This window comes from Orbicella franksi, chromosome 15, assembly GCF_964199315.1.
Source record: "Orbicella franksi chromosome 15, jaOrbFran1.1, whole genome shotgun sequence".
NCBI lineage: Eukaryota > Metazoa > Cnidaria > Anthozoa > Scleractinia > Merulinidae > Orbicella > Orbicella franksi.
This window is the reverse complement of record NC_138159.1, coordinates 19,902,685-19,921,562: the sequence shown is the minus strand read 5'-3', so window position 1 is coordinate 19,921,562 and position 18,878 is coordinate 19,902,685. Positions and strand designations below refer to the sequence as shown.

At 38.3% G+C, this 18,878-nt stretch overlaps 2 protein-coding genes across 2 annotated transcripts; both read right to left on the bottom strand.

The window, feature by feature from the left end:
- Positions 1 to 286: 286 nt before the first annotated feature.
- Positions 287 to 4,701, bottom strand: LOC145469290 (uncharacterized). The gene is made up of 5 exons (XM_081452972.1): positions 4,115 to 4,701; positions 3,142 to 3,444; positions 2,366 to 2,545; positions 1,842 to 1,978; positions 287 to 472 (listed from the first exon to the last, which is right to left on the bottom strand). Exons 1-5 carry the CDS (start codon positions 4,356 to 4,358, stop codon positions 287 to 289), a joined length of 1,050 nt encoding a protein of 349 aa, XP_081309098.1. The 5' UTR covers positions 4,359 to 4,701.
- Positions 4,702 to 8,689: 3,988 nt separating this feature from the next.
- Positions 8,690 to 18,177, bottom strand: LOC145469583 (islet cell autoantigen 1-like). The gene is given in 10 exon segments (XM_081453340.1): positions 8,690 to 9,301; positions 10,444 to 10,557; positions 11,212 to 11,796; positions 11,799 to 11,811; positions 12,244 to 12,442; positions 13,945 to 14,068; positions 14,960 to 15,032; positions 15,499 to 15,727; positions 16,463 to 16,569; positions 18,090 to 18,177. Coding segments are annotated over 9 exon segments (1,992 nt in total). The 5' UTR covers positions 16,507 to 16,569; positions 18,090 to 18,177; the 3' UTR covers position 8,690.
- Positions 18,178 to 18,878: the final 701 nt, after the last annotated feature.

Sequence of the window (18,878 nt, the reverse complement as noted above, 5' to 3'; positions counted from 1 at the left end):
ATACCGCAAGTGATAATTAAAAATTCATTAAGAACTCAAAGTTGCGTTCGCTCATAAAATACGGTTTTACCACTAGAAAATGAAATTCAGCGTTAAAGGCCGCGGGCGTTTTCAAATTCCTCGAGTTTGAAGAGCGTTTTCGAAAAGTCCCGCTTTCGTGACGGATTACTGTGCACGGTAACCTTAAAATAAACCTGCGTTTTCAAATTAATTTGTTTGGCGTGGTGTGGACGCTGTCTAACTCTCTTGTCCATATTATTCGTTCACACAGACAGAGTGCATCGGTTCAGGAGCTGGCTACTTCACGTCGAAATTCTCTATTTCCGAGGAAAGCATAAAATTTATTTCTCCTCGAACCATCGAGTCTGTCAAGTCCATTCCTGTGAAGGTCGGTGATACATTCACCATCGCTGAGTATGGTTGTGCAGATGGAGGCACCTCCATGCCACTGATGTACGCATGCGTAAAGGAACTGAGGAGTTTGTATGGGAATGAGTTAGAGGTGCACGTTAATTACGAGGACAAACCGGACAATGACTTCAAGTCGCTCTTTTATTTTCTTCAAGGTAAGGGAGAGGGTATAAAAACAAATGAGTGAAGTACATTCCAATCCAAGCAATGGAAAAGACCAGGAGCCCACTCTCCTCGAAAGGCCATGTAGTTTGTCAACACTAAATTGCGACCAAGTGACCACAGTTATTTGCTACATATATTCTCGATTATATATATATATATATATATATATATATATATATATATATATATAATATTATGGCGTTCGCGCCATAAGGCAGTTCAAAGGCCCTTCCTTGGATTTTGTCAGCTTTTTGGGTGTTAGGTATGCTCAAAGGCCCTGCCTGGGATCTTATTACAGCTTATTGTTTAAGGGCCCCTCCAGGGATTTTGTTGTTTGTCAACCCTTTAATGCTCCAAAGGCCTCGATTTGGGATTTTGTTATTAACCTTGTCCAGCGTAAACGTAGGTTTCTTTTTTTTTTTTTTTTTTTTTTTTTTTTTCAACTGCTTATCTTTGCAAACTATTTTTCCCGTTATATTTACCGCATTGCAAGAGTCCGTTTTATCTATTTTAACTCTTTTAGTTTTTAGGTTGAATTTAACCTAGTTCTGCAATTATCACGCTGTATAATGTAATTTATGCACAGTATTGTATTCTTTTCGTTTGGTCTATTAATTATCACCCTGTATGACGCAATTTATAGTACAGCATTGTATTTCTCGTTTTGCATTTTCTTTCTGTATTGTATTAATCACGATGTATTAATAGCACAATATTGTATTTTTCATTTCGTTACGTAATCTCCCACACTGTAACCGTATTTAAACTTAGTTTTCGTCCTTTTTCTCTTGTAACTGATGAAGGTCTAAGACCGAAACGTTTTTCTATTAAATTTTTAACTTTTTAACTTTTTTTACCGTCAGAAGTTGTCCGTCCTTGCTTTATCAAACGTTTTTTAAATTCATTTTTGCGGTGAGGCTTGGACTGTGAATCTTCATTGATCCTCCTGACGCAGTGGCATTCTTTGTTGGCTTGAGGCATTTTATAACCGTTTTATATATATATATATATATATATATATATATATATATATATATACAACAACAACCACAGCAACAGCAACAGCAGCAACAATAAATATATATATATATATATATATATATATATATATATATATATGTATAAATATATATATATATATATATATATATATATATATATATATATACGTCATCTTTGGTTATATTCGTGATTTCAAGATTGCTGTCGAGTCGCTTATGTGCAGAGTTAACATGTATGTAGTTATATCGACCGCCTTCTCTCACTGCTACGCCAGACTTGAGGAAAATGGCGGCTTGGGCGTTTTTCATCTTACAGGTAAGGTTGATCTGGCTTCCAAAGTAGGCGATGTCGTTCTCCTGAAGACCAAAGCTTTCAATAAAAGGCTGATGTGCTTGTTTTACTGCAGAACAACAGAAAATAAAAGAGTTAATGGTAAAATCAAGGATTTATTAGGAATTTTCCCTGTCGTTCCGATTACAGTGATTCGAAGTCTTCGAGAGTGGTCGTTAATCTTCCGACATCTTCGGGTGATCCGAAGTTCTCGGTTCAACTTAGGAATCTTCGGTGGCCCTTTGGTAATCTTCGTCGATCTCAACATTATATCTTCAATTTTTATGCTAAAAGGGGTTAATTACGAAGACAAGTGCAACTTTTTCAAGACCAATCCGTTAAAGAAAATTACAAGTCACCAACTGTCATTAAATCCTTACATTTTAACCCGAAAAGAATAGTTTCAGTAGTCTTGCACGCTAACAACAAAACAGCAACTTTGAACTACAAGCCTCACCTGTGAAACAATCGCTCACTGACTTAGACCCAGTCTTCCATCCTCCTTGCAGGGTGAAAGGCTTAGGACAAGGGGTACATTTGTGGGTCAAGTTGCTGGACTGTTCTCTGTATGTCCCTGCTTCACAAGGTAACGCTTTGTTTGAAAACAAAGGACAAAAATAGCCAGCAGGACAAGGCACTAAAAGAGATGTGTAAGACTATTAAACATAGTAGTTGACAAGTTTAATCGATACCTGATTTTTCCTTACCATATTAGTAAATGGTCGAGCAGCCAAGTAATGAGAAGAATGAAAACCATCAGCTAGAAGAGTCTAAAGCACACTCCCTCTGGCCTAATGACATTATAGCGACTCACTCAACCTATTTACATGTAAGTTTAAATTAGCCGGAGTACTTCTACTCCCTTCAAAGATTTTTGTAGTTTTTTGACAAAGTAGATAAACATGAAGACCTTTTGTAAGCTTAGTCCCTGCCCCACCCCTCGTGGCTCTTATCCAGGTTGTTAGAGTGCAGGGCATAACGCGCCGTGCTTAAAAAAGAAAGAAAAGAAAAACTGGGGAGAGAAACAGTAAAAGTACTCTACCCAGTGCCTTACAATTTCCTCGATTTATTTTGGCCGCCGCCTTTAGAGTCTGGGGCAGATCAGTTCTGACAACTTGGATTAAGACTGGCTAGGTGGGAACTCTTTCTGTGATTTTCACCAACAATCTAGGTGAAAGAAGACAACGACTGATAGTAATTAGGAATGACTTTACCGAAGTCAGAGTCACAAACCTGTTTTCAAGGAATACTTTGCGGAGGTCAGAATACCATTGTTATAAGCATAGCAAGTGTAGTTTCCCTCGTCATCTTTGGTGATATTCGTGATTTCAAAATTACTGTCGAGTCGCTTATGCGCAGAGTTTACATGTATGTACTTATATCGACCGCCTTCTCTCACTGCTACGCCAGACTTGAGGAAAATGGCGGCTTGGGCGTTTTTCATCTTGCAGGTAAGGTTGATCTGGCTTTCAAGGTAGCCGATGTCGTTCTCCTGAAGACCAAAGCTTTCAATAAAAGGCTGATGTGCTTGTTTTACTGCAGAACAACAGAAAATAAAAGAGTTAATGGTAAAATCAGGGAGTTACCAGAAATTTACCCTGTCATTCCGATTACAGTGATTCGAAGTCTTCGAGAGTGGTCGTTAATCTTCCGACATCTTCAGGTGATCCGAAGTTCTCGGTTCAACTTAGGAATCTTCGGTGGCCCTTTGGTAATCTTCGTCGATCTGAAGTTTATATATTCTATTTTTACGCTAAATGGGTTAATTACGAAGACAGGTGCAACTTTTTCCAGACCAATCCGTTAAAGAAAATTACAAAAGTCACCGACTTTCATTAAATCCCCACATTTTAACCCGACATGGAAATTGCCACAGTTGGCGAAACTGAAAATCAATATTTACCGAGTAAAAACTGGTTTCCCATGTTCTACAAGAAATTAGAAGATGATCACATTTGCATAGGTTATTGCATAGCCGCATACAGTAGCTGTTGATTGTTTGGGCAACGATTTTCTTGCAAACAGGTTTCGCGGAAAATCAAATTTGTTTGCGAACAAGAGACAGCAGTCGAGGAGACATGTTGAACCAAGGTGCAATTTAGAAGGTAGAACTAAACCCACAGGATTCATGCAGCTTATTAGAAGGATTAAAAAAGGAAGAAGAACAAGAGTTGTGCGAAAAATCACGCATGATCTTGCTACAAACCTTGCATTTCGTGACATTTTGCTCTAATGTCTTCACTCGAGCACAAGGCTTCTTTGGAATGGCTTCCATCGGTCACGCAACTAGTGAAACTCACTTTTCCAAGATCTGTTGCTCCAAATCCGCTGCTCTGATCGCAAGGACAAGAAAATGTCTGCACCGTGCAGTTGGGCTTGAAGACCAAACCAGTGACACAAGCGTTTGCAAGGGATATAAAAACGAGAGTGTAATATAGCATCATCATCATTGGCGCGCGCTCTGTGGAAAACCCGAGGTGTCGATCCTATGGAAGGACAGCGGAAAATTTTGACACTTATATAGGGACTTATAACATCCGTTTTTTCCCAGTAAAAGAGGTGGGCTTTGGCACCTGTCAGGTTTTCTGCTCGGCTCATTAAACATGTAAAAAAATTCCTGGAATGGCTATCTTGCATGATAAAGCATTAATTAATTTCTAAAAATGTAATTTTGTGAAACACTAATCTTCATATGAGTAGGTTTGATCAGTACCGCAACTAAAAAAAGTAGGAAAGTAGCTTTTTTTCGCTTAACTATTCTGTGTTTCGACCAGCAACTGGTTTCGAACCCTGCTGGGCGATGTAGCAAGACCGCCGATGGGGTGACACAGTTGATAACAGTTTGAAAACGATTTTTTAAATTTTTCTGAGAATATAACTGTATCATTAGGTCTTCTTGGAGAGCAACTGAGATAATCTATTTTTAGTTATTTTAAAAGGAATGAAATAAGTAAACTCATTCAAATATCTGAAATACCTCTGTAGTTAGTCCTCTGCCCCGCCTTTTGTCTAGTCAACACTTATTATAGAATTTATTCGTTTTCTAATACAACATTTTTATACCGGGCTAAAAGATAAGCGATTCTCTAGTTGCAAAAAAACCGGAGCCTAAGGTATTGTGTGTATTATCAATCATGAGCTCTTATAAGAACGCTTATTTTCTATAATTATTTAGCCTGTTCCAAGCTCTCGCGGATTGAATGCCCTTTGTATCATCAATCTGCCGTGAGCACGCCAAACGGAACACTGTTTTAATATGTTCCCCTTCCCACGTGTAGTTAGTCTTCCTCTTTAGTGCAGGTATCAGTGCACATCTAGAATAAATACATCGATATCATCCTGTTATAGGCATTTAAAATATGTAATATTACAACTTATCAGGACTTCAGGCATGCACATGGAGTGAGTAAGCTTTTTTAGTTCCCTCTGTGGTCCTTTAAGTCCTTCGTCTGCTACAGTTTGGAGCTAGTTTGGTTACAGGATGGACTAATTTGACTTCCTCAAAAATAGCAAATTATATATATATATATATATATATATATATATATATATATATATATATATATATTGACAGATAATGCGTTCGTATTAAGCTTAACTAATTGCACTAGGAAAATGCAGATGGCGAGATGTAAATCACTGATAATTATCGTTTAGCTAAAAATACTTTCAAGCTCAGTTTAACATATTTAAAGCAACCAGAAACAGTGCAAGGATAACAACCATTCCTGTAATTTCCTAAAGCAAGTTGCATACCCGAACTTTGTGCGAAAATCACGATTACGATTAATAAGACAGCTAAACTACAAAGGAGGGAGCTGGGGAGGGCGGGTTCTCAGTTATTACCTAGGAAATGTAGGTCTCAGTTAAAGATGCTTTTATCAACCCTCTTAAAACCATGCAGCATATATGATCCACATTCGCTGTCAAATTTAGGTATCTTCGACCCATTAAACTTTTTGGCTTGAGTCTGATGAATGATTACGTACCGTAGCAATAATTTGTTTTGCTTTTCCATTCCCCTTTATTCCCTAGAGCCGAGTTTACCAGCGGTTGTGTTCAGAATTAAACCATTTGCTCAAGAGTTCGAATGTCGAGTACAAATATAAGACGTCTATTTTCACTAACCTTGATTGTTTCAAAAATCGTCCCTTGGAAAAAAGAATTATTTCCATGTAAGGCCTCATCTTTTCTCTTGACTCCGTTCCCAAAAGAATATCAGGCTTGTGAAAATTCCCGGAAAATTCAGCGACATTCCCAGAATATCTGAAACCACGCCCAGTTAACTTCATTCTGCTCGCACTGTTCCAGAACTGGTTGCAGAACTGTAACAAAATTCCCAGTTCTTCATCAAAAAGGAAGTGTTTCAAGTTCCTCCGGTTTGAAGCGAGTTACCGAAAAGCCCCGTTTTCGCGACGGATTAGTATGGACGGTTGGTCTAACCGTCAAAAAAGGTGTGTTTTCAAATTTCTCCTGCGTAGTGTGGACGAGGCCTAAGATCCAAAAATATTCTGAAAATTTCGCAAATTTCAGCCTCAATATTCTTATAAAATGTATTTATAAAAAAGAAAGAGTGTCGTTGAGAAAGAAGAAAGCAAATCGTCAGATAATTTCCTCTGAAAAATTGATGTCCCATACTTCAGGCTAATATTTAAAGGGTGGATCGGATAAGTCACTCTCCAGTGTATTGTTCGTTCTACTTCTAAAATACGAAAAGAAACTTTGAAATCCGCTGGATAAATAGTGATCTGTCCAGAGGACAGCCTTGTCCATCCTTCGAACTTGGGCCAGTGCAAAATGGCAAACACCATAACACCATAACCTCATTTCAGTGACAGGTTTATGTTAAACGGCACAAAACACATATCAGTTATACATTGGCGCGGCTCTTTGGTCTCTATGCTTTACCAAATAGCAACAACTAATCTCAACCTCAACTGGCAAACCTACGTAGGCTATCTCTGGCAAGTTATCAGCGAGGAGAAAGTTCAACAAGGTTCAGTAAAATATGAGATGAGGGATAAGGGACTTCAGGTAAAGTTCTTACACAGTACTGTTTTGTATTAGTTTATTGAAACTATTACTTCCATGAATTCAAGTCATAATAAGATCAATTACTCTAAATCTGTCGCTTTCCCCCCGAGGCTTTCACGGCCGTTACCAGGGTCGTCACGCAACGCACCCATCACGCGACTCTCTTAACTGTGAAACTGTCAAACGTTAAACCTACAACAAGAGAAACCTCTTCCCTTTTAAGTTAAATAACTTTTAACTTATATAAATTAATTTCTTGAACGAAATATATAACCAAAACTACAGTGTAAAAGAGAAATTGTCCTGACACAAAACAATTTCAGATATATGCAGACAAAAGTAAGTATCGGCTTGCTTCCAATGTCAAGCCAATACCAGTCTAAAATTTACTTAATTACCTGTAAAAACATGGCTGGTATAGTAATCTTAGCAAGCTAAAGCACTTATTGATTTTAGCCATCAACTGCCACTCAGAGTTTTACCTATATATTTAAGCTTGAACATTTCAAATTCTAGTGCTGTACAATTTAACACTTTTTTGACTAGTACTTCCCAAGATGAACAGGACAGGGCTTGAGATTATAACCAGGCAAAAACACTCAATTGTGGAAAGCAAAGTAGGGAAGATACATCACACCAGATTTTACATAGACATTGCTCCCGCTCAACTGGTCACTTTCCACTCTATGATCTCTCAGGAACTTAAGAAACTGTTTATTATCTAACACATCACCAAACTTTGTAAACTTGCTTATTTTTGGCAATAGCATTTTTTCTAATTTGATTATATTTACACAATTATTTCCAACTCATGAATTTTCTGGCCATGCACCCTACTAGTGTATTCAGTTGAGGAAACATCTTTTTTCCTGGTCGTAAGAACAAGCCATCCCAATATCCATAAAGATTCTCAATCGTCTGCCACAAAAGCAAACCAAATGATAACGACAATTAATTTGCATCCACGAGTGATATAGTAGTTAAAACCTTGGGTCCACACCTAAAACATGACAAAATATCTTCTCAAGAAGTGCAGTCTGACCTTGCTTAACACGACGACTTTTCATAACACAGACACCTCTACAATGCAGACATCCATTACACTTGTAACTGTAACTGTGTCTGTATTAAGAAGGTTTAGTTGTAGTCTGTGAACAGCCACTCGGTCACTTCCCTCTCCGCGAGTTCCTTCTCGGCCCTACCAGCCGCAGTCGGTCTAGCCAGAGCCTGTTCACAGGCTAGTTTAGTCGTGACTATTATGTACATGTGACAAACATTTAGAAAACGTACTTAACAATATGTGACCCTGAATAACTTACAATAACTTTGATATCACCTTTTACCTGTTTTACTTTTATGAGGATTTATTTTTACTTTAAGTCCACTTACAATTTGCATTTTTATAACACTGGCTAGTTCCTATGTCTTTTAAATACTGATTACATGATAAGAACAACCCCAGAAAATTTAACATGCACAAATATTGTCACTGACCAATTTCTCAGTCCAGATATCGTCTTCATAACATACAAAACAAAAATAATAGTGCATCAGTGAGCGGTGATGTACAGTACACCTGCTTATTGCATTAGGGTTTCAATGATTATTGACAGCAAACCCATCGCCCTTGCCCTTAGTTACATCTGTACCCATTCTCTACAGTCTAAATCTGACAATATAGAGGTCAACAATGCAAGTCTTAAAACTGTCCAAGATAAATTAATTCTAAGATTAAATTTAAGTCTCATTCAGCATTGTCTATCCTCTTCACTCTTCTTGTTCTGTTTGTCTATGGCGTCAGGGTTAGCCAGAGGATCCAAGTCAGAAAACAAGCTGAACCAAGCGGAAATGTCTGCACCCTTTTTCCCTTTCGCTTTTCCCTTTTCACTTCCCTTTCCTGGAAGAATTGGAGCCTGTTTAGCTTGCGATGGCGGAAGATTATGTGGACGCTTACCTCCTGCAGCTGGTGGAGTATTAAGCAGCCCTAATGACTTTGAAGGCATGGCTGAGCTTTGCTGAGGTGGGGCACCTGAGGGTACCTCCCCAAATGGGTCAAACTTGGCCATGCTGTTTAGGAGGTCAGATGGCATCATAAAATTGGTCCCTCCTTTAGACCACGACTGGTTCGGCTCCTGATTTGGTTGAGCGGTCTCAAGTGGCTCATCGCCAAACATGTCCTTCCACGTCTTGCTGAAACTGTTGTCGTTTTCTGCGCCTTGCATAGCAGAAGAGCCATTTGAGCCAAGGATCTCATTCAATATATCCAGGTCTGACTTGCTCTCTGTTGCTTTGTCCTCTCTGGTCGGGGATCCGAACAGCAAGTCATCAGCTGTCATTGATGGATTAGTTTCACCTGAACCTTGGGCAAAAATAAAACAATATTATTTAGTGACTGGTCCTACATATCCTAAGTGGGAGGTGCGGTGGCCTCATTGTTAGTGTATTCGTCTACGGATCGAGCGGTCTGGATTAGAGCCCTGGCCAAGGAGATTGTCTTGTGTCCTTACTCTCACAGTACCTCTCTCCACTCAGGTGTATAAATGGGTACTGGCAAACCTAATGCTGGGGGTAACCCTGCAATGGACTAGCATCTCATGCAGGGGTGAGTAGAAATACTCCTAGTTGCTTCATGCTACAGAAACTGGCTCCTATGCAGACTCTATCCATTTTACCCTACATGCCTTGAAATATTTTTTGGGGGAAAAGGCCTTTCTCTCTAAGGTTGACTAGCAGCAAAAATGTCAGTGATTACATGAAAATCATTACAACAACAGTTTGCCTGTTGAAGTACTGCATATTTTATGGTATTCAATTTCTACAGTGCATCACTGTTTATTGTTAAATTTCTTGCCACAGTAACTTGGGTATTCATGAGATCTTTGTAGTTGTGATATAAATAGTAGTCAGACAATACTTCCATTGTTTAAATAATTCTGAGTTACTCACAATATCCTAGCCTCTCAATATGCCATTTTTGTACTCTTAGTATTGGAATGGAAGAAGGTCACAGTTGCAGCTAATGTGGGGAGTCTTTTCAAATGCAAATGACATTCATCTCTTTTCAACAATATTCCCCCACACAAACCTCCATTGCAACGTAGTTCCAGTCTAATAACACAAATACAAAAAATCAATGGTCTATTCTGCTGTGAGAATTAATTTCTAGTGTTATTAAAATCGTAATTTCAAGATTCTAGCATCATGCCCTCTCAAACTCATTAATAATGCATCAAGTTTAAACAAAGGAAATCATAACCGTGACGGTGCTTGGAACTCTGATCTTAATTAGCATAGATCTTTATCATTTTCTTCCTCCACTTTCTCCTTAGTTTTAGTTTCGATTGAGAAGATATGTCAAACATTCAAGATAGTGTTTGACCACATTTCCAAAGACCTCGAAGTTGGTCAAAGATACTCCACTACGAGTCGTATTTTCAACTCTCTTCTCGGTGCTTAGAAATGTGGTCAAACACAGTCTTTCATGTTTAATGTATTACATACCAGACGCTGGAATTTGCTTTGCTGCCTCATAGCTCGGTGGCATGATTGAATCATGACTTTTGAGACCATTACTGTTTGGAGGACTCTCAAAGGATGAAAGAAGGTCATCTGTAGCTGTAATACAAGAACAAGAACATTTAAATGCCTCGCAACAACAAAGCCAGCAAAGCTAGTGTACATGTATAAACAACACGTGAGTCACTTGTTTCTTGTTTGCCTCTGGAGGGCAACTGGTTTTCACAGTGAAAGTGAACCTCTTTATAAAAAGAACTTTCCTCTAGATGGACTAACAAGGCAGGCAAAATAATCCTGACAGCTGGTCAATTTGCCCAGCCCTTAATGAAACCCCTGCAACACTGCACCTTAGTCCTGAAGCATAGACTTAAAGTTGTAATAGCTACAGCAATTGTACTGGTAAAAAAAAAAGTAACGTCTGCATACGAACCAAGCGGCCCACCAAGCCAGAGCTTAACCCGGTTTCCCTTACAACGAAGCGACTAGGAGTATTTCTACTCCCCCCTGGATGGGATGCTAGTCCATTGCAGGGTTACCCCCAGCATTAAATTCGCCGCTACCCATTTATACACCTGGGTGGAGTGAGGCACTGTGAGTCAGAGTAAAGTGTCTCGCCCAAGAACACAACACAATGTCCCCGGCCTGGGCTCAAACCGGACCGTTTGATCCAGAGTCGAGTGCACTAACCATGAGGCCACTGCGCTCCCACAAACAGGACTTGTACTGCACCATGTTAAACAGATGCATACTCACCAGATTGATGCTTTGGTGGAAGTAAATCATCATCGCCCAGCAAATCTATAAAAGCACCTGGCTTGTCATTCTTATCAACATTTCCATTGGACACTTCATCATCCCCAAGCAAATCTGTTTCTAGAAGCGACTCATCATCATCGTCATTATCATTCTTATTGCCTGCTGCCGCTGCCGCTCCTGAATTCTTCTCCTCTAATGGAGAATGATCCAATGATATTAGCTGGTCATCGTCATCTTCCTTAGATGTTTCCTTCTTTTCATCGCCGTTTCTCAACTCCTTTTTGGCTTCATCAGACTCTTTGTCCTGCTTTTCTTCTTTTCCTTCTTCATCCTTTTCCCTGTTGCTACCATCAAGGGTTAGAGGATTAAGGCTTTTTAACATCTGAAACTGGTATGTCGGTAATCCTTTGAACTGTTCAGATACTTGAGTCATAGTCCGAGAAGTGTTCTCCCAAAATTTTAGCAGTGCCTGCTGGTACGCAGCAAGTGTACTTGATAGTAACTTGCACCTACTTGCAGACAAAAGATCTATCTTCTGCATAACATCAACCTTCAGCTTTTCAAATTTCTTTTTCCCTTTCGAACCTGCCCTTGAACCTGAAAAGAATGATCAAAAGATAACTCCTTGTAACCTAATCAATCTGTTGTTAAGCAAAAAAGTAACATTAACGAAGATAGTTAATTAGGGAATTATAACATCTTGATGTTCACCAAAATGTACCACAAAAGTACATGTTATGTTCCAAATTCACTCTTCTTTTAATTGAAATTACTTTTAATTCAAAAAATGCCAAACCAGTTTGTTTCAATTTATTTTCTTCCACCTCGTAATTATTCACAATCATAATCTGAAAGAAAAATAAGAGAAGTCAAACTGGTTTGAAAAATTCCAAATTTTGTTCAAATTTTTCAAAACTCTTTGTCACCAAAATAAATTTTCTTCCACAATATAATATAATTATGTGTATTATGTAGAAATCACTTCACAACTAAAATGCTAAGTACTATTAAATACAATGTAGAATTGACCTCTCTAAATTTGTCTGATCTCTTATATTCTTCAGGATCCAGTTCTTTAGATATATTAGCCATCCATAAGAGGCCAGCTCTGTAGTCTGTTCTTGCCAGTTCCATTCGATTAACTGTCTGGAAAGTATCCGAGATGGCACGGTATCGGAAGGTTTCAACCTCTTGATACAGCCTCACAAGAGGAGTTCTAAGACTCAACCTGTTAAATTGCACCGATAGTCAAGACCTACATGTAATTTCTCTTTACAATGTCAAAATACTGCCAAAACATGATGGCAATTGCCCTGATGAGGGGCAACCTTGAAACATCAGCTTTTTCAAACTCACTATGCCAACCAAATTACCATTAACTTTACGTTGGTAAGTTTACATGTTTTACTTGTGTGCTGATGTATTGATGAGAAAGACTGTGAGGAGGTGGAGGTGGGCGGGGGGAATTAGGGAGGGGGGAAGGGGGGCAAAACCAATATATGTCTAAGTACATCATGCTGCTGGCAGTGTTCCAGATAGGGTGGAGGGGGGCGGGGAGGGGTCAGGTCAAAAGCCCAACATACACAAAATATAGATGGAAACCCTCTGACTATGACCTGTAGGAACTACAAGTACATACATTCTGACCAATCAAAGCTCTGTATCTCTATCAAAGAAAAGGTAGTTCAACATAGTTTTTCAATGAGATCAGGAGCAACGTCCACAGCCTTCACACAATTGATGACCTTAGTTTTGTTAGATCTTAAACATTTTTTGCATCATCCCTTGGAATCTGACAATGGATTTAGCATCTATGCCAATTCACCCAGATTATCCAGAAGTCTGTCAGATACAAACAAAATCTACCAGCCTTCTGTAAGAGTTGCCAAATCTCCCAGATATGCAGAAAAGTACATAAACCAAATTTTTCACACATATTTAGGCTGATTTTTTGCATTTTGCTTATTTGCTACCTTTTGTGGTTGAATTGGCCGAGTTCAACTTTGAACAACTCTTTTTTAGGGACGAAGAGGTAAAATTGGTGATCTCCTGGATCGTCCTTTCAGGGATCAGAAATTTTCAGAAACTAAGAAAGATGGTAAGATCATAAAAGCAATTTTTGAGCTGCAATGGATTAACAAGAACAGTATTTCCCAGCGTTCATATTTGTAGTTTATCACCCTAACACATGTACTGTACAGTACATGTTTTATCAAATTTTCAAACACATTCAATTCAATCAAAAACACCATTCTGAGCATTGCATGGTAAGTTACTCCTTTATGGTATCTGGAAGTGTGATGAAACACAGTCTCTCACAATGTTTTTATTATATTCCATTTCATGTGCTCACTTTCCAGTGCAATATAAAACTTATTTTTCAAACTATTATTTGACGTAATTAACTGCATGTACATAGCTTGGATGACATGTTTCAAAAAACATTCATAGAGCAGCACCTCCTCCACAGAGTGGTTTTTGATTTGAACCCACACTGCTCATGAAATTCTAGTCTTCAGCACGATATTTCCCTTTAAAAAATTATTTTAGCTTTGAAACCATCATCCCTTAGAAAAAAAAATCTAAAGATTATACAAGTGTAGAGTCAAGTATACATACATTATCTCAAGTGCAGATTGTTTGAATAGTACTTCAAGGTTAACATTGACAACATTTCGTCAATGATGGTCAGTTGCTGATACGGTTCTGTTAGACATGCATACAGCATACCTTTGTTGAGCAGAGTAACTCTGAGCCTTGCCTACAGCGATCATCATCTTTCCAGCTTTGGATTTATCCTGGGAACCTTGCTCTCGCAGAAAACGACCCATTTCATTCTCATCTTGAGACAAAGCTGAAGGAGATGACAACAACAAGAAGTAAAATTACAATTCTTCTGTGAAGCTTTCTACTTTCACAATCAGCGCTGTCACCCAATGGAGTAAATAAAATTCTCTGACTCTTCACTGACTGCAAAGCAATTTTTACTGACCACACTGGATAATTATTCCGACTGTGAATCACCCACAATAGAGATGGTTTAAAGATAACTTTTGAAACACAATTATTGCCTTGTCTACAGAGAAAAGTCCTAATAACATACTGCAGCAACCTGAAGGTAAAATTCCCTGACTTTTCACTGACTTTGAACAGCGATTTAGAAATTCCCTGACCTGATAGAAAATTCCCTAAGCCTTCCCTGACTTTGAAAAAATATGACTTTCTCCGACATTTCCCTGACCACGCAACCCTACCATTGCTTATCATAGTATCTAATTACAGGACTGGTTTGTTTCATCAATGCTTGGGTATGGTCCTCTTTAAGCAGTACAACAGCAGTGTGTGAGCTAAACCACAGGGAATCAAAGAAAACTAAGGGCTTCATGATAGAGCAGGAGAGGAGTTTTCAACAGCAACTTAATATATAAATAAAATATTATTTTTTAAAAAAATAGGGTTGTGGTGCGACAAGTAATGTTCACAGGTAATCAATTCAACTGCTGCCTGTCAAGTGTGATCAACTTTCTAAGCAGGCTTTTAGCCAGATGGGTGTCCAGCTTTCCTGTGGATGACCACTTATTAAACGAAATTGTTTTATTTTTCATATGCTGCCTTATAAATTGTTAATTTGAGCAGGCCTTATAAATGTAGCACATTTTGGATGCCTACTTTCCAAATCTTGGCTAAAAGCCTGTTTCCCTGAAGGGAAAAGATAGCAAGTAAGAATAAAGAGAATTAATCATACCAAATATCCTGTTTTGATAGATTTCGACTGCCTTCAGTATGTCCATACAAGTCTTTTGTATGTGTCTAAAAGCCTATAAAAAATAATAAAATAATGCATGCATAATGTTAAACAACGCGTAAATTCTACAATGGATATTACAAATACTAACAAATACATGTAGACCATCTAAAGAGGTGACTATACAGTCAGATTATTTTAATTTATCATTTTTTATTAAATGATGGATTCCATGTTGCTGTACATTTGTCAAGTCATAGATCACAGATGATGTCAAAATGTGGTAAGAACAAAAAGGGGCACACAAACCAGTAGGCCAGTGTGTCACTGATGTTCTAACTATATTTTGACATCATCTGTAATCTACATTGTATTACTGAACAGATCCACAGCAACATGGAATCTACCAGTTAAAAAATCATACAATCATGCATGTGTGTCCTCCAGCAGATCATAAGTAAGAATCAACCAAAATGCAAGAATAATATTTGACTTACTATTTCCATAGCATTACCATGTAACTAATTTAATTTTCTTACTTCAAGACGTGCATCAACTTCAGAGTCTCCTGCTACAACATAACTATCTTGTTCCTTTCCTAATTTTTGGATCACAGTTTGTTTTGTATGCCAGTATTTCTGCTCCACTTTTCCTTTGATTCCCCCAGATGGCGGCCGATAGGGATTGTAGCCGTAGTTATAACCACAGTTTCCTTCATAACCCTCCTCATCATCGTGGTATGGTTGGTAAGATCTGTGACGATCATCACTAAGATGAGAAAAAACAATTTTGGCATTATTTTCTTGAACTTCCTTGAAACAATACTTTGTGTGAATAGGACTTAAACTGATTCTTGTCTACTTTTACATTCAAATTCATTGCCAGGTTGACAGATGCATTTTAGACAGCATTACAGAGATCCTCTGATAACAATATCCCCAAATGAGCATTTCTGCCAAGAACCTTTTAAGAGTCAATATCAACTGAGTGGAAGGGTTAGACGGGAAATATTTGACTCATAGTCATGGCATGCAGACTGAGCAAGGCAAAGTCAATTCAAAATGACTGAAAGAAAATTTTTTCCTGTCTGATATAGCCTTACTCAGTCATTAAGTTCTTTTCTTATAACAAATTTTGAACTAAGTTAATGATATTGTGCTAGAAATCAGTCAAGTTGCAGCATTGATTTCTATAGGATTGTATCACAGCGTGCAAAGAAAGTCATGGCCCAGGACTAGTAGATTTAAAACGTGCCTTGGGCTTGTATATGCAGTCCTTCACTAGCAAATAAAATGTCTTGGAAAACACTTTAAGAAAATTCAAGTTACAGAAGTACTGCACGGAAGAGATGAATTTTTTTTAGGCTAGCGAGAATGGCTCTCGGACTGCTGCATCATGGTAACAAGTTGTCCAAAGGGCAAGCCTGAAAATGGTTTTCTTTGTACCCTGTTTCACAGAGCCATGACTGATAAGGTGCCATGTATGATAATCCAGAGTATTCACCTTTCATCTGGGTCTTGCGACACTTGCTGATAAGAACTGTTCATTATAAACAGCTTTCAATCAGTTCCTACTTTGATACAAACTGGCAAAACTTGATTCCTGTGAACCTTGAAAAGCAAAAAGAAAACTGTTGATTAGGCATGAAGTGACTTCCATTGAAAAGCTGTGGAGAAATGCTAAATTGAAGTTCATTGTTCAGTAAAGTATTTCTTACAATAATCCATTTGAAAAGTCGTCAGGTAGACTTGCCTGAGAACTATAATAACATAATCACAATTTATAATTAGCTGTTGCCCATCACAGTGCTTGATGTTGCTTGAGATTTTCATAACTCTTATTATGGCTTGGGATGTTCAAAAGGTGGATAATACACTGTACGATCCACCGGAAAAATTACTCTCCAGCAGTTTGCATGGTTTGTTTTGTTAACACTTATCCACTGAGTAGCGATTTATCCGGTGCGTATAGCATTATCCAGCCTTTGAACAGTTGGGCCCTGGAGTAAACTAGGGAATGCTTAATCTGAGATTAAGAATGATTAAACATCTCATTTCTCCACACATACAATACAATGCACTGTCAAACATAGTATCATAGGCAAGAACAATAAAGAATTATGCAAGACTATGTGTCCTAATGCCTTGATGAAACTTTCAATTCTCTTCATAACCATTAGAAGAAACTTTAAAAAATTCAAAAAGGAGAAATGATATTTTGAAAAGTTCATGTTGACAAAAAAAACTGTATGCTTCTCTTCTTCCAATCAAAATGCAATTACATGCTCATAAAATACAGTTTACTCCCTGACAAAAGTTAAGGTTTTAAAGTGACCTAACAAAAAAGACAAAACTATCATGAAATAAGATGCCTTTCTAAAACTGTAACAAAGGGTTATTGAGGTTTCTGAAAGAAAGGTTGTGCTTGAGTCCATTACACTAAATGAGCTGTAAAAATTCAGTTTAACCTTCGTAAAAGAAATGTTAAAAAATTCAAACATGGACTTATTTAATCCAAAAACTGATTGCAACAGCCAAAAAGGTTTGATTAAGCACACAACTCGCCCTGATGATCTGTAGTGACACGGAACGTGGACATATTCAAAGGACATAAAATATTTAGATGGCCTTGTTTCTTTTATTAAAACTTAGTCGCTCGTTTATCGCTTTGTATACAACATTACAAGTCCTTCGGGCGCTTACAGGATTCTTAATCAAAACATCACGCAACAATACTCGCCAAACGGTTCGTTTTAGCCGTTGTCTCTACTTGGACGAAAATTTTCTCGTTTCTGCGATTTTCAAAAGTTTACATAAAAAGATCAAACTAACGATCGACCGTGACCCTAATCTGATTTTATATACGCTGCAATAGTTTCTGTAGAGAATAATACGAACATTCCCTCGTATAAAGATAAATCTGCGCCTCTGGAATCTAGAACTGCTAAAGAAATTAAATTGTGATCTAATAGCGACGAAAATTATCATACAATATTATCAAAACAGGTGAATACAATGACACGACACCAACATGGCGGAATAAAGCGAAGGTAGGGGAAAGTTTCCTCGTCCTATTCAATCAAAATGTGAGCTTTTAAAGTTCTAAATGAATGCAATTTGAGATACATTACCTATCTTGTTATGTGCCGCGAAAGGAAGCCTTCACGAATTTTTTCCATGAATAAAGTGGCGACAATCTTCTTTCAGTCAGTTCACAATTACGGAACAAATATGGCTGCCAAGTGCGCGCGCATGGGGAAAAACAACTTATTGTTCGACATGCATTATGGGGAATATCTTGTCCAGGCTTTTCTGTCCAACTTTTACTTTATTCTTTACAATTTGAGGTGGAAGAAGGAGAAGACGGGGAAGACCGAAGAGAGATCAAGCAAACCTTAAATCGTGGGGTTCCGAAACGATCTCAAGCTTGATGAGTTGGGGTGGGACTGCCCGGGTAAAGAGAAAATACTGTAGTTTAACTTTTTCCCCGTTAAAGCCTACGTACAGTCTCGCTCAGCTTCATACAAGTATAATATGGTAACTTGAACGCAGAGATGTCATGACTTACCCCGGCCGGAAAAGATGAAGCAAAGCGTCTTTTGTCTTTACATGGCGTCTTCTATTACGAGGTGTTTTTCACGTACTCAATCACTCGTCCTTGGCAAGGGTTAACTGACGTGGGAAGGGCCGGGGGCCGGGGAACCGGGGGGGGGGGGAGAGGAGGTAAACATAGAATTTGCTGCCGAGAGCCGGCCAAAGCTGAGAAGAGTTTACGTTAGATGGGGGAGTATCCGTGATGAACAGTAGCATTGCATTGTGACTGTGTTTAAAACTTGACAAAGTAATGGAATTTATCCTGTTAACGTCCTTGTGGGTTTCTTGTTACTCGCGCAACTTTAACTACCTGAGCGGTCTGGAAC